The sequence below is a fragment of the Asterias rubens genome, unplaced genomic scaffold (assembly GCF_902459465.1).
Source record: "Asterias rubens unplaced genomic scaffold, eAstRub1.3, whole genome shotgun sequence".
In the NCBI taxonomy this organism is placed as follows: Eukaryota; Metazoa; Echinodermata; class Asteroidea; order Forcipulatida; family Asteriidae; genus Asterias; species Asterias rubens.
This window is the reverse complement of record NW_022985775.1, coordinates 13,571-27,728: the sequence shown is the minus strand read 5'-3', so window position 1 is coordinate 27,728 and position 14,158 is coordinate 13,571. Positions and strand designations below refer to the sequence as shown.

At 42.5% G+C, this 14,158-nt stretch overlaps 2 protein-coding genes across 2 annotated transcripts; both read right to left on the bottom strand.

Moving 5' to 3' along the window:
- Positions 1 to 1,917: 1,917 nt before the first annotated feature.
- LOC117306677 (dentin sialophosphoprotein-like) lies at positions 1,918 to 6,124 on the bottom strand. The gene is made up of 2 exons (XM_033791159.1): positions 2,324 to 6,124; positions 1,918 to 2,094 (listed from the first exon to the last, which is right to left on the bottom strand). Exons 1-2 carry the CDS (start codon positions 6,122 to 6,124, stop codon positions 1,918 to 1,920), a joined length of 3,978 nt encoding a protein of 1,325 aa, XP_033647050.1.
- Positions 6,125 to 6,138: 14 nt separating this feature from the next.
- Positions 6,139 to 13,728, bottom strand: LOC117306676 (histone-lysine N-methyltransferase 2A-like; the record flags this gene model as incomplete). Its single annotated transcript, XM_033791158.1, is given in 11 exon segments — positions 6,139 to 6,575; positions 6,578 to 6,743; positions 6,746 to 7,077; positions 7,080 to 7,160; positions 7,163 to 7,236; positions 7,945 to 8,141; positions 9,047 to 9,205; positions 9,734 to 9,841; positions 11,297 to 11,421; positions 12,512 to 12,666; positions 13,541 to 13,728. Coding segments are annotated over 11 exon segments (2,022 nt in total), but the record flags the coding sequence as incomplete, so codon positions are not given.
- Positions 13,729 to 14,158: the final 430 nt, after the last annotated feature.

Here is a 14,158-nt window from a genome sequence, read left to right as displayed (position 1 = left end):
TGGTATCCGCTCTGGTCTGAAACCCGTCGTCGCTAGTGACTTCAAAGATCAACTTGTAGCCGTTGTTGGCTTGCACCGGGGCGGGGTTCTCCTCTGCAATGTTCTCCTTATTCTCTTGAGTCTGAAGTCGTTGGGCGTTGGGTAGATTAAGCTTGGGAGGGATCCGAGATGGTCCTTTTGTGGACTTGTTGGTACGCTGGCCTTTGGCTATTAATGGGAAACAACTTTAATAGTTTGTCGTGGCCAGCTGGACATGTTAACTTGTCTTTTATTAAAGGGTCAGGCACTAATTTCAATGGGAACATCTTGAAATACGTAACTTAATCCAGATGTCAGCAACGGTTAATGGTTAATGAACCCGTCACTGAAACTGTGTAATGAGAAAGACATCTAATTCGAAGCCTAAAGCCTTTTTTTCAGATTCAAATATTTTAGTGTCAAAAACTACGTGAGAGAGTCGTTTCTCACAATGTTTTTAACTATCAAGAGCTGTCCGCTGCTTGTTACTCTTTCAAGTTTTTATGTTAATATATATTTTAAGTAGTAATCAAACCTGTGCAGTGCTTTTTAAGGAATACATGTACAAGGACAAAATAATGGAGGAAATAGGTCTCACCTTTGTAGTTTTGATTTTTGGTTTTGCTTCAGTCCCGCTGCTGTCCTCAATGAGTTTGTTAATTGGCTCATCAGCCTGGACCACATCGCTGATCGTTGGCATCTTCATCCTAGGACCTGAGGCATTCTTAATCCTTGGCCTTGGCCGAGACGTCCTTGGCGCCTTGTTCTTTGGGAGCAACTTTCTCTTCGCCGTGCTAGCACCTTCCTGCTGCTCGGGCAGACCCAGCTGGTCAGAGGAGTCTGTCTTTGACTGGAGCATCCCAAACTCATCAAACCACATTTTCGAGACTTTGTGTGGGCTTTTTCGCCTCTTGGCCCCTACCCTTGGAGGGAGGTCTTCTGCTGCTGGCCTCTTCAAAGGATTGCCGACACTGGGTCTGGGTGCAGCGTAGGTGTGCTCTAAACGTGCTGATCGGTTGATCTCTTGTTGAATAAGACTTGGGGATTCACTCTGTGTCTGGTCTGCCTTTTGTTGTATAAGCGACCACAGCTGTTCAACGGCAGATGAGGTAGGAATAGACATCATTGGCTGGAGAGATGCGAAAGGTACGGGCTCTGTACTCAGTCCAGCAATGGGAAACGGTGTTACATGACCCTCTAGGGAAGTCCTGTTAGATGAAACTACAGATGGTTGCGAATAGAGCGGGTAGCCGCTTTGTGATGGGTTGGTCAAAGGTTCCAATCTTCTGGTTTGAAGTCCAAAACCAGATGGGTAGAGAATCGAGTCAGACTGTGAAGGGGAAGGTTTGGGCCTCCATGGCAGTCCAGGATCGATGACAGAGGCATTCAGCATAGGTTTGGAAAAAGACATCGAACAAGATGTTGAACTGACTAGTGAAGGCTTTGGGTGCCAAGGCGTTGTGAGTGGGACAGGTGGCACATATAGTGAAGCAAGTTGTTGTGGAATAATGGGAGGCTGCAGAGTACAAGAAACAAAGGACGGGGCAACTTGGAGAGCTGAGGAGGGTACGGGCATGTTGAAAGGGGTCCATACAGATCCAGGTACTGAGACAGCGGGGGAAATCACTCGAGTTACAACAGGACCTTGTTGAGTGTATATATGAGGATAAGTTACTGTACTATGTGATGTAATGGCAATGGTCATGACAGTTGGAGTACTTCTTGGCACAAGAGGTTGTAAGGGTCTAAGCACAGATGGAGAAATCCGAGGAGTACCAAATGGCGGGATGGTGGACATGATGCTCTTAGGGTGGACTCTTGATGGAATCGACGCTGCTGAAGTACATAAGCTGACGGCCGACGATTTCCGGGCAAGACTATCCTGGACAAATTTTTTCATTAAATTGAGGGGGTTTCCTTCGATGGCTTCCTTGAGATCTGTTCACCAGGCTGAGAGTCTAGAACAGGTGGAAGGGTTATCCCTGAGGACTTGACAACCATCTCTTCATCAAGCTGTTTAACCAGAACAGGTGGAAGGCTCTCCTCTGTTGCTATTCCAGCTATCTGTTTATCAAGCTGTATGGGAAGAACAGGTGGAAGGCTTTCCTCTTCCAACTTCCTACCCTTCTCAGATGCTCAGTTACTTGTCCCTGTCGCATTTCAGAACCTGGAGGATCCCTTGGGGTTGAACTGGCTGCAGACTGAGCACCAACGCCATCATTTGACACATTATTTTTTTCTGAGTCTCTCGTTGTGGATTGGATCATTTCCAAAAATTCGTGGTTTCCTATTTTGGTTTTCCCACCTTTTTATATTTCTGCATTTCTGTTTTGAGTCTAGTAAACTCCTCCGTTGTAACCGAGATGACTTTCCGGCTTGTGATGACACAATCGCCAGCTTTTCCTTTGTGGTTGGGAGCACTTTGATTTGTTGAAAGCTTAGCCCGTTGGGAGCTTGAGTGGCTGCGAAATATTACCTTCAGGTAGTCTTTTGAGTTTACATTTGAATCCAATGCATCGGAACTTGAAGGCTGACTTGATGCATCCACATTGACAGGTACTTGGTTGATCCTACTATCTGCAAGTTTAACTTCCTTTGGAGAATTTCCTGTGGTAGAATCATCTTTCTTCACTACTGGTTTTGTTTTAATTGTTTTCAGGGGTCCCATGTCTGGTTGAAGCCCAGTCCACAGGTCTAACAACTCCTTGTTTGACACAAAGTCTCCCATGACTCGCTTGAGTGGCCAGCGTCGGGCAGGCTTTATGGCATCTGCAGAGGCAGATTGGGTTTCTAATTCGGTTGTTTTAAGTTGAGTCTCAGAGGTTTTGTCTGATTCCTGATGTTGTTGCGAGTCCTTTTCTCCTTGCAATTTATTTTGAACCACTTTCACATCTTTTGACGATGTGACAGCATTAGCCGAATCAACCTCTTCCAGTGGTCTTTTCCTGGATTTCTCAACATTTTTCATTTGTGGCTGACTTTGAGGGGTTCTTTTCCTGAGGATTCGTTGACATGGTGGAGGCGTTGATTTATCTGTTTCAGGACCCCCTGATTCAGATGTAAGCAGCCTACGCACCTTTCTTGGTCTACCTGGTCCTCTCTTGAGACCGGGTGTGATTGGTTTGAACTCAGATTTCCCATCAGCAGATACTGGCGTTATACCAACTTTGTTCGATTCAGATTTCCAAACTGCAGATACTGGAGTAATACCAACTTTGTTCTTCCTTGGTCTACCTGGTCCTTTCTTTACCTCGGGTGTTGTCATATCTTCAGTAAACGTTTCTCTCATTTCGACTTCCGGGGATGTGACATCCTTTGACAGTAATTTCTCTGGATTCTCTGAAGGTGTTTCCTCCGATGATGTGATACTAACACTGGACGTCCTTCTTTGCCTTGATTGTTTTTCTTTCGGTGTGTCGACAACGCGAGTAAGACGAGAGAAGGTTGCCCTCATTGGGTACTTTTTCCTTGATGAGGGACTGTCTTCGATATCCATTTTGTCGCCAGTGGAATCGTCCTGATTATCCTTTTTGGACTCGGAATCAGACATGCCTGGAACAAAGACGCCAGTTCTTTCATCGAGGACAAAGTCTCCCAACTGTTTTGGTTCCTTAGTGATCAGTGAGTCAGTCTCATCATGCATTGACTTCTCAAAAGTATCGTCTCGTTGTAACTTTTCAAACGGCTCCTGACAAACTTCTGAACTGTTTTTCTCAAATACTTTATCACTTTCAACACCTATCACCCCTACTCCTGACTCTGAATTGCTATCTTCTTTGAAGTCTTCCAGAACATGTGGCAAATCGGTTATGTTTCTTTCTAAGCAGGGTGTGCTTGGCAGTGATTGAGATTTGTCAGACTGGACTGGAGCAGATCTATCAGAAAAGCTTTGGTGATGTTCCGGCGAGCTTGGCAATGAGTTCACAAGTTCTGTGGAAGGTGTTAAAGGGAGACTGCAAGAAAGACTTCCAGCTTGTTTGCTCTGCCCAGCACAAATATCATGGAGAACAACAATTGCCTTCCTCAGGGCAACAAAGGTGTCTCTTGGGTTAAGCTTCTTGGCTTCCACTGGTTGTTCCTGATTGCTTTGATTGTCTGCAATGTCTTCGGTATCCATGGATAAATTAACGCCGTCAGAGTTGAGTTGGCTCTCGTCTAAAAAGATGTCTTCATCTGAACTTCCTGGTGGCAGAACTTTAACAACTGGAGAGTGACTGGGATCACTTTTCTCACGATCTTTCTTTATGCTCTCAGAAAGTACTGCAACTAGCTCTGATGAGTTGTCGACCTTAAATTGATTCTCGCTGACATTAACATCAACTTCGTCTCTCAGTTCTTCTTGCACACTTCTTTCTTTTCTCTCGACGTCCTTCTGATCTGGTCGTTCTAAAGAGACTGGAGGAGAAGCACTTCTCAGGTTTTCAGGACAACAACTTCCCTGGGTTTGAGTTTTTTCAGTTAACATTGTTGGTGAATCTCCCAACTTGATCTTCTTTGCAGCTGGTTCAACAACTTCCTCGTCCGAAGAATGGGAATAAGCTACTGGTTCCTTGGCTGAATCCTCCTCGAGGCTTTCCTCAGAGGGTGACGTGACTCCAATGGGTTCTTCAAGTGAGCCCTTGGCGGAACCAAGGAGACCATCTGCTTCTACTTCCTCAGAAGTACTACTCGACAAGTTTAGAAGCAGCTCAACCTCTTCTGGAACATGTCCTTCAAGGCTATGGACCTGTTCCTCGAACGAAACGTTCACACCTACCTCAGGAGTTAGTGATGTGTTCTTGGAGGCGGAGTTATTTTCCTCCTGTGCAGAAAGTTGGAGGTCATCATCCACATCCATGTGTTCCGATTGGTCAGTATCTGAGGCTTCCCCGACTTTATTAACCAATGAGCTCACAACAGGAGTTTCAATCACAGCAACTTGTCCTGACTCGCTGTACTCTATCTCACCATTAGGTGCAGCAACTTGGGAAGCACTGTCGGAAGATGTTTCAAGCACATTCACGTCAGCGCGGTCAATTCCACAAGGAATCATAGGTTCAAGATGTGATGCCATATCAACTCCTTCCGTCGTTTGATTTGATGATACTTCAGATGGTGACTGGGCCTGGGATTTGTCTTCATGTAAAGCTATTCCAGGACTCTGTTCAAGTGTGAGGTCATCTTTGAACTCAGAACTCCCACATATGGCGCCCTCTGTTGGTGAGTCACTGTCAGTTTCTCCAACTCCAACCACAGGGACATATAATTGCCTGTGTGGTGTGGAACTCTGAGGTACAAGGTCACTTAGACAGCTTCCAGAGGCATTGTCGTTCCGAGTCAAAGGGAAATTTGATTTGGTTTCAGAAGAATTACTTTCATTTTTGTGCAGCATTGTGCCTCCTTCCAAAGAGGCTTCATCTCCCCTTTGTTCGCTAATGGAGGAGTCCTTGCTATCCTCGCTCAATTCTGACTGTTCCATATCTGCCGATGATAGGGGTGTGGATTGTTCAGCTGATTGCTCTGCCAGCTTCTCCATTGCGATGACATCAGTCACAATGTCTTTAGTGAGTTGGCTCAAATCGGTTTCATCCTCTGTACTCTCTTGCCAGCTGAGTCCATTTTCTTCTTTCAGCGTGTCGGTGTTGTCACTACTCTCGACAGTCTCTTGACTATCCTTGAGTCGGGGATCCAAGTCTGAATCCGAATCAAATGTTTCCTTGGGGCAAGATGATGTCACTTCATCCTTCACGTCGTTGCTTTCAACAATAGTTTCTCTTGGCTCTCCATTCGCGGTTGTGGTGCTCTCCTGCACAGAGCTTTGACAAGGTATTCTGTTTGTGTCTGCAATAATTGAGCTTTGCTCAGCATTGGTTGTTTTTACTTCCGGTGATTTGTCCTCTGGGGAGTTGGTTAGCAATGTATCCATAAACTTGATTACTGATCTTGTGGGAGTGTCGAGTGAAGACTCTGGTAGCGTGGCCACTTTATTAAGTCCTGAAATCAATTGTGGTCCATTACTCCTTACAGTGCTCTTAATCTCTGACTGGAACAAACTTGTAACCGTGCCGGGGCTTTCGATCGCGGCTTTCCCAAACGACTCCTCTTCAATGGAATGAGAACCTAACATAGAAGTTCTTGAGATTAACTCAGAGTTTTGTGTGGTAGAGTCGAAAATTGCTGTAGCCCCAGTTGATGCTTCGCCCGTTGACCTCTCAGGAGAGCCTGTTGAGGTCCCATTGACCTCACAGAGAAGCCTGTTGAGAATGTGGCACCAACTCCAGATTCAGAGCTTGGAATTGCCATCTTTGCTGCTCCACCAACTTGTGAGAAACCTACAATGTCTTTGGGTTGCCCTTCCTGGGAGCATACAGCTTCAACATGGCCAAGTTGAGCAGCAGCTCCTGAAGGAACAGTCTCTGACGACACACTACTGTCTTGGGAAGATCTTCTTGTCATCTCCTCGGTTCGGCCGCTCTGGGCAGCGTTATTCAAGCTCATGACCATCCGACTCAGATCAGATGAGAGGTCATTATCATGAGCCAGATTTACCATGGTCAAGCTCGGGTTGGCAAGGGCACTTGAGGCAAACTCTTTAGTGTTTTCTCCGAAAGACCAGACGTGTTAGACGGCGGTATCGGCCAAGACTGGGTAAGTCTAACATCGCCGACAGTAGATTGGAATGCCGGGTCTTGACTCTGAAGTCCGAACGAAGGGCAGCTTTTGTTTTAATTTACCACTGGAGTCCTAAATCATCAGGGTAATCCATCAGAGCTTGGTCTAACATAGGAGGCTGATCTTTAAGCGAAAGATCATACTCTCCGATCTCCATGGCAATTTCTGAGTTAATCTGTTCGAAGGCCGCATTAAGAGCCATCTCCGGATCGATGCAACCTTCTCTTAGATCCGCCTCACACTGTAGGAGAGTCTCTGGATCCAGCAATGACTCTAATCCTGTACTGTCGAGAGATAATTCAAAGACACCGTCAATCATCTCAACTCCCGCCTCCTTGCCTCGGAGTTGCATCCCTTCATCTTCCTCAGGAATGCTCGGCATGTCGTTCGGGAGCTCCGTGATTGAACCTGAGACTTCCTTTTATGGAGGGCGCCCGGACTGTGGGCTGTGGTGTGGTTGACATCGAGGGGCGACTTTGGGGTGCTGACACTTTGCATTCATAGATGCGGATCGTGTAGACACAGCGCCGTTGTGCGTCAAAGGTACTCCAGTAGACTCGCTGACACCTAGAATTTAAAAAAAATGAGAAAGTACAGACACTTGTAAACTTCTATTTAAAAAGAGTGCATACACTTTTGATAAGAGAAGACCTCATAGTCTTACATGCAGTAATGCCATGTCCCAAGATGTGCATTGACCTGAAGATATGCACTCCAAAAATTAATGACCGTAAAAACTGACTTGGTAAAAACACTGGAGAGCTGTATTTTAGAGAAAGCGGTATTTTTTTACCCCAAAAATCTGAAAGCGCACAATTCTATGCATTGAGCGGTTTTACCCATCATTTTCTTACAACTTTGATGACCAATTGAGCACAATCATCCCGTGGAGAACGATTGACTCCATTTTGTTGGGGTGCTTGTTACTGGTATTCAGCTTTGTTTGCTTATCCTGAAAATCACATGGAAATTTGGTTGGTAAGTCCTGTTTTTATCAAGGAAGAAATTTCGTGCTAAGAAATTTTTGTGCTTAGCAGCTCTATGAAATTGGGCCCTGGGAAGCCAGTGGATCGCCGTACTGGGATTGTGACTTTTAATACTTAATATCAAGTAATAAACCCAAGGGAAACTGACCTCGGTAAGTCCTGACTAGAGCTGGATTTGCACCGAAGGACATTTGGATGAGCGTGCCAGGGCTCTACCAACTGAGCTATCAAGCGCTAGAAAACTAAATGTGAAAGCACAACCCAATGATTTCAAAGCTTTATAACTTACCTGAACTCTAGAGGATACAGGGCATCCTGTTGGTCCGAGGAGGGACCGAGACGACCTAGGTCATCCACAGTCAACGACCCAACCATGACATTGATACGACTGACTTCAAGTCCCTGAGTGAAGTTACGATTGAGTTTCATGTTGTCTAGGCTGACGCAGACACGACGCAGCACGGCGAAGTTACCATCTTGGATGATCTGAAGACAGAACAAAAGAAATAAACTTCAGTCTAAAGATTAAAATAATCATGCGTGTTGTGGCCGCGTGGATTATTTATTAAGAACACTAGACTCAAGCTTTGATATTACATTGTTTAGCATAGCACTAGTGGCAGGACAGGCTGTATACTTGTAAAGGGAGCTGAGATGGTCTAAGGAATGAACAAAAAAGGCCAAGTGACCTACCATTCGATTTCACCAAACTAAGTTAGGATTAATCATAAGAGTTAATAATCATAATATGGATTTATATTACGCACCTCTCCATAAAAGAAATCAAGGCGCCTCCACAAAAAAAACACGTTTTAAGTTCTCTATTCATAGCAATAGGATCCATTGAACCCATCCTTAGTGAAGACGAGGATAGGAATATTCCTACTGTTTTGTGTAATCGGCTGCACGGGTAACAATGCTGGAGTGCCATCAGCCACAATTTTGAGCTCTACATAAGCTTGGGCGATATTGATTTATTTTATTCACGATATATCGCCGACAATATATCGCGATATTTGATGTAATCGCGATTAATTATAATATTTGACATCATCAGTCTTAAAACTCCAAGTGAAAGTTGTAGAAGAGACAGTCATAGCTTAAGAGAGGTGTTATAATGACCTATTCTTCTGGTTTTACTCCAAACCTATGGGGTGCAAGATGTCTCAGCTAGCAAATACATCGCGATATTTAATCGATATATCGATATATCGCAATTATTGCGATATATCGCGATATATCGATATTTTGATTAAAACCAAATCCATCCGATATCGAAATCGTGTCAAAATTAATATCGCGATATTCGATAATATCGTGATATCGCCCAAGCTTACTGCTACATGTATATAAAAAGCCACTATTATTAAATTTCTTAAACTAAGTCTTACATCTCGATCCACTTTATCACGATGCGTGTTGCAGAAGACTTTCTTGTCCTCCTGGAAGACGCATTTAATCTCCCGAGCACACATGAAGTGGAAATTGGCAGGACACCCTCGCTGGCAGCAGCCGACTGTCGCTCCAAACTTGTTGCAGTTCTCGCAACGCTGTTGATTTATAAAAAAAAAATTAAAAAGTGGTTTTTTTTTACAATTGATCCTGGAGATTGGACATGTTTAAATACAAACACAAATACAAAAACAGAGTAATAATAATAATAATAATGAACATTTGTTTTGTTATAAAATGCATATGATTAGAAAGATATTTCAAAAGTAGAATATAATGATCCAAATAAGTATCACTCGAAATTGCGTGGCTTTCCTTTTACCTCGTCGACTAACACGGTCGGCCATGTATGGTTCTTGACTCCCATAAATGGCCGACCGTGTTAGTTTGCAAAGTAAAAGGAAAACCACGCAATTTCGAGGCAAATTTGTGTGGATCATTGTATTTTACTTTTAAATCATTTTTCTAACCATATGCATTTTATAAAAAAAAACGGTTACAAACGCTTTTGAAAGACCAACTCGACCGATCCAAGGCAATATCATGGCTAAATGAAAAGCCCAAGAAGGAATGAAAAAGATGAATCTATTTGCTTTCATTTTTACTAGAATCTACTTCACACTCACCAGCTGCCTGCCTCTCCAGATTGCAGCGTGAACGTTGACTAACGATCCGTCCATTTCTTCAAATACCTCCGCCGACCACAGACCGCAGTTGATGTGTATCCACTCATCCTAAAATAAATAGAGTTCAGAACTAGAATATGAATATTCATGAGAATGAGACTTTTACAGAGGTGTACGTTTGGTTATCACTATTAAGCTTGGGCGATATCGATTTATTTTATTCACGATATATCGCCGACAATATATCGCGATATTCGATATAATCGCGATTAATGAAATTTGACATCATCAGTCTTAAAACTCCAAGTGAAAGTTGTAGAAGAGACAGTCCTAGCATAAGAGAGGTGTTCTAATGACCTATTCTTCTGGTTTTAGTCCAAACCTATGGGGTGCAAGATGTCTCAGCTAGCAAATACATCGCGATATTTAATCGATATATCGATATATCGCGATTATCGCGATATATCGATATTTCGACTAAAACCAAATCCATCCGATATCGAAATCGTGTCCAAATTAATATCGCAATATTCGATAATATCGTGATATCGCCCAAGCTTAATCACTATTAAAACTAATGACAATAAAACATTCTCAGTTAGAAGCCTACAGCAGCTCTTGATAGTATAAAGAATTTTGGAAAAAATTTCACTTTAAGGTAATGTGGTTTTGTAAAAAATATATCAGTTTTAATGGCCCATAAGTAGAATCCGAGACAGTAACAGGGCTTGAATTTCACAGCGGCCACGACAGCTATTGCCGTTGTTGCCCTTCAAGTGGCCGTGATGCCCCTTGAAAATAACCCAACATTAGGGCCAAGTTTGCCGTGCCCTTTTCCCCCCAGGGCTGTCGTGCCCTTTTTACCTAAATTCCAGGCCAGCAGTAACACTTCTTAGATTTTGCTATTCCTAATAGAGGGTTATTCTTCCACCGCGGACATATTCATTAGGATTTGAAACTTTACATGGTGGCAGTACAACTAAGAAAGTTTAGCAGTAACACCACGTGGGTATCTCTTTTGAGTAAAGTTGCTTCTGAAAAAGAACTGGTGGTTACCGACTCGACAATTAGATCAGTATGCTCTGATCATCTTCAGGATTAAAATAATAATAATTAAAATAATAGTAGGTATCTGTAATGCGCCAAATCAATCTTTACAGATGTTCAAGGTGCAAGCAGAGACAATGCAAACACAACAATACATGTACATATCCAGTGAATGCTAAACAAACCATAATAATAACACCATTTAAAAACAACAACAATGGGAAGAAATCAGAACCAGGAGGGGAAACCACGACCAGACCTGCAGCATTGAGCCAAAGAAAGTCCTGCCAAAGCCGGTCTCTCTATGACGAGAACGTGCAGGCCAAGCCGAGCGATACCGGACACACACTGAAACATAGTATGAAAGATCACTAATCAATCGATTGAAAAACCAAAGGTACACATTGCCTATAAAGCATAAATCGTGCTCGTTTCAAATGCATCATCAAACAAAAAACGGGCCTGGGTCGACAACTGACTCATTTTGCTTGATCCCATCTCATTTGTTTTTCTTACCTGTCCGCAGTAGAGCAACCTTCCCCCACCGTTAGGATCTTCATCTGAGAATCTCCCGCATAAACAGCATCGTCTGGTATCATCTGTATTGGGCTCCATCAAGGGGGTCACTTGAGCACTTCCTCCTAGACAAGGTCAAAATAATAACAATAATTAATGCTTCTTAGTAAAAAGGCTGACCTAAATGTACACAAGGTGGCGTATTTAATGGACTTTTTAGGCTATTTAATCACACTTTGTCCGATTTTTCCCAAGGGCAAAATTAAACTGTAAATCAGATGGAAGAATATAGCGCTCATCTTGTTCATTATTTTTTCTTATGAGGTATCCCCTTAAAGGAACACGTTGCCTTGGATCGGACAAGTTGGTCTATAAAAAGCGTTTATAACCGTTTGTTATAAATTGCATATTGTTTTAAAGATGTTTTAAAAGTAGAATACAATGATCCACACAAATTTGCCTCGAAATTGCACGGTTTTCCTTTTACCTCGTCGACTAACACGGTCGGCCATTTATGGGAGTCAAATTTTTGACTCCCATAAATGGCCGACCGTGTTAGTTCGCAAAGTAAAATGAAAAACACGCAATTTCGAGGCAAATTTGTGTGGATCATTGTATTCTACTTTTAAAACATCTTTCCAACCATATGCATTTTATAACAAACGGTTACAAACGCTTTTCAAAGACCAACTCGACCGATCCAATGCAACGTGTTCCTTTAACTCACGAGTCTGGATGGCCAATTCAAGTTGAGGGCGACATTTAACTGATCGTTCCAGGTCAACTTTCACCAGGGGCACACTGCCTCCTTCTCTTTGGGCTGAAACAGGTTTACCCTTTTCACACTCTGTAAGGATGTAGGCTTGGGCATCATCCACTAGGAGCCTGGTTGGTAGAGCAGAATGCACTACCTTCCCAACTTTTTACAGTGCAATCAACGCTAACCCAACTCATTTAGAGATCACCTTAACATGGTTTACAGCGAACATTATTAAAAAGCAATATTGGCTAAGTGCCAAACTCAAAGGCATAAAGCCATGACAGCAAAAAATAAAAAAATAAGAAAAGAATTGACTGATCAGCTTACAGTTTTCAAGTATGTGCAAACTAAAATTCCACCATGACGTTTTACCGTCTGAATATTTACAATGAAAGGCCCCGCAAACTCCCAAAGAACAGTTTTCCACCCCTTTATTTCCAAAATGGGTCACCTACCGATGATTCTAGCTGGGGCCCTACTCGTGGGCGAGAAGGGGAGTCGTTTAAGAGGGGAGGGCTGTACCACTCCAGGCAATGGGTGTTTCCTCTGCATCCACTGTGCGTATTCATGATCACTGTGTGGTGGTAGTACAGCTTGGGACAACATACCACTGAAATAAGAGAGGAGATGATTGGTTGATAAGAGCCAATCAGAAGTCAAGTTATAAAGAAAGCTTAAGAGAATGTACAACTAATGCAAGAGAGGAGAGACATGATTGGTTGATCAGAGGGTACATGGACTGATAAGAGCCAATCAGAAGTCAAGTTATAAAGTAAGCTTAAGAGAATGTACAACTGATGCAAGAGAGGAGAGACATGATTGGTTGATCAGAGGGTACATGGACTGATAAGAGCCAATCAGAAGTCAAGTTATAAAGAAAGCTTAAGAGAATGTTCAACCATGACAACTGATACAAGAGAGGAGAAATATGACTGGTTGATAAGAGATTAAATGGACTGAAAGAGCCAATTAGGTGTCATGTTATAAAGAAAGCTTGAGATAACATTCCATTGAAATAAGAGGAGAAATAATGGGTGGTTGATTATAGTGTAAATGGACTTATAAGACCCAATCCGATGTCAAGTTATGAAGAAAGCTCAAGATAACATGCCACTGAAGAGAGGAGAAATATGATTGGTTTTCTAGAAGGTAATTGACTCAAAAGAGCCAATCAGATATGAAGTTATGAAATAAAACACGATTTTTAACAAGTTTTTTTTACCACCAAATGATGTGATGACCTTGGACCTTGGTAAAATGTCAGAAATCGGAGCTTTAACTATTGACGCGCAAATTAATTTGTTGAATAATTTCTCCGGTAAAGATCAAATTTGGCAGTGAACTGTTGCAGATAAATCAGTTCACATTATGTGACACTTTGAGAAATACTCATTACCTTATTCTTGCAGGACCTTGTAAACTTTGAAAAGCAACTGTCAAAGCTATTCACACCCCTAAACTAACTAATGGAACTGCCCACTTACTCAGGGTACTTCTGGTTCTGCTCCCATGACTTGGACGTTTCCACTTGGTACCAGGGGAACATCTTATTCATATTCTTCAGGAAGATGGCGCAAGACGTGCGATTATTTCGCTTCAGGTTGTACGACTGTTCTGTTTCAGACGACAGTGAGTGTTGGATGATACGAACACAGTCGTCACAAAACTCAGCCTGTTCAAATTGAAAGGATATTAATTTGGTTTTATTATAATATAATATAATAATATCAAAGTCTATATAGCGCACGTATCTACCTAAAAAGGTACTCAAGGCGCTGAGTATATATAGCTTCAAGTCAAAAGAAGATTGACGGTTGGTGTATTCACTACAACATTGTCGATATGAAACAGTTGGTATGAAACTTAGGCATCACAAAGGATCCTAATAATCTATTTGATTTTTTTCGAGTGACAAAACGATACACACCCGTAGCAGTCAGTAATTACTTTCAGAAACGTGTATGTCCTTCCAGAATAACTTATAACATCTTGACATAAAATGAATTATCTTTACATCATTAGTTCCACGTATAGCACTTAGAATTCAAAAGCCATTTAGTAGTACCAGTCAGACTCCCTGCGATGTAGTCAATACTATCATT

Bases quoted from the DNA above. Each gene is read 5' to 3' on its own strand.
- LOC117306677 (XM_033791159.1), bottom strand. From the start codon at position 6,124: ATGTTAGGTTCTCATTCCATTGAAGAGGAGTCGTTTGGGAAAGCCGCG. The intron at 2,095-2,323 runs GTGGGAAAACCA...CTTCCCATACAG, and splicing joins AAATGCAGAAATATAAAAAG to CTTGATAAACAGATAGCTGG.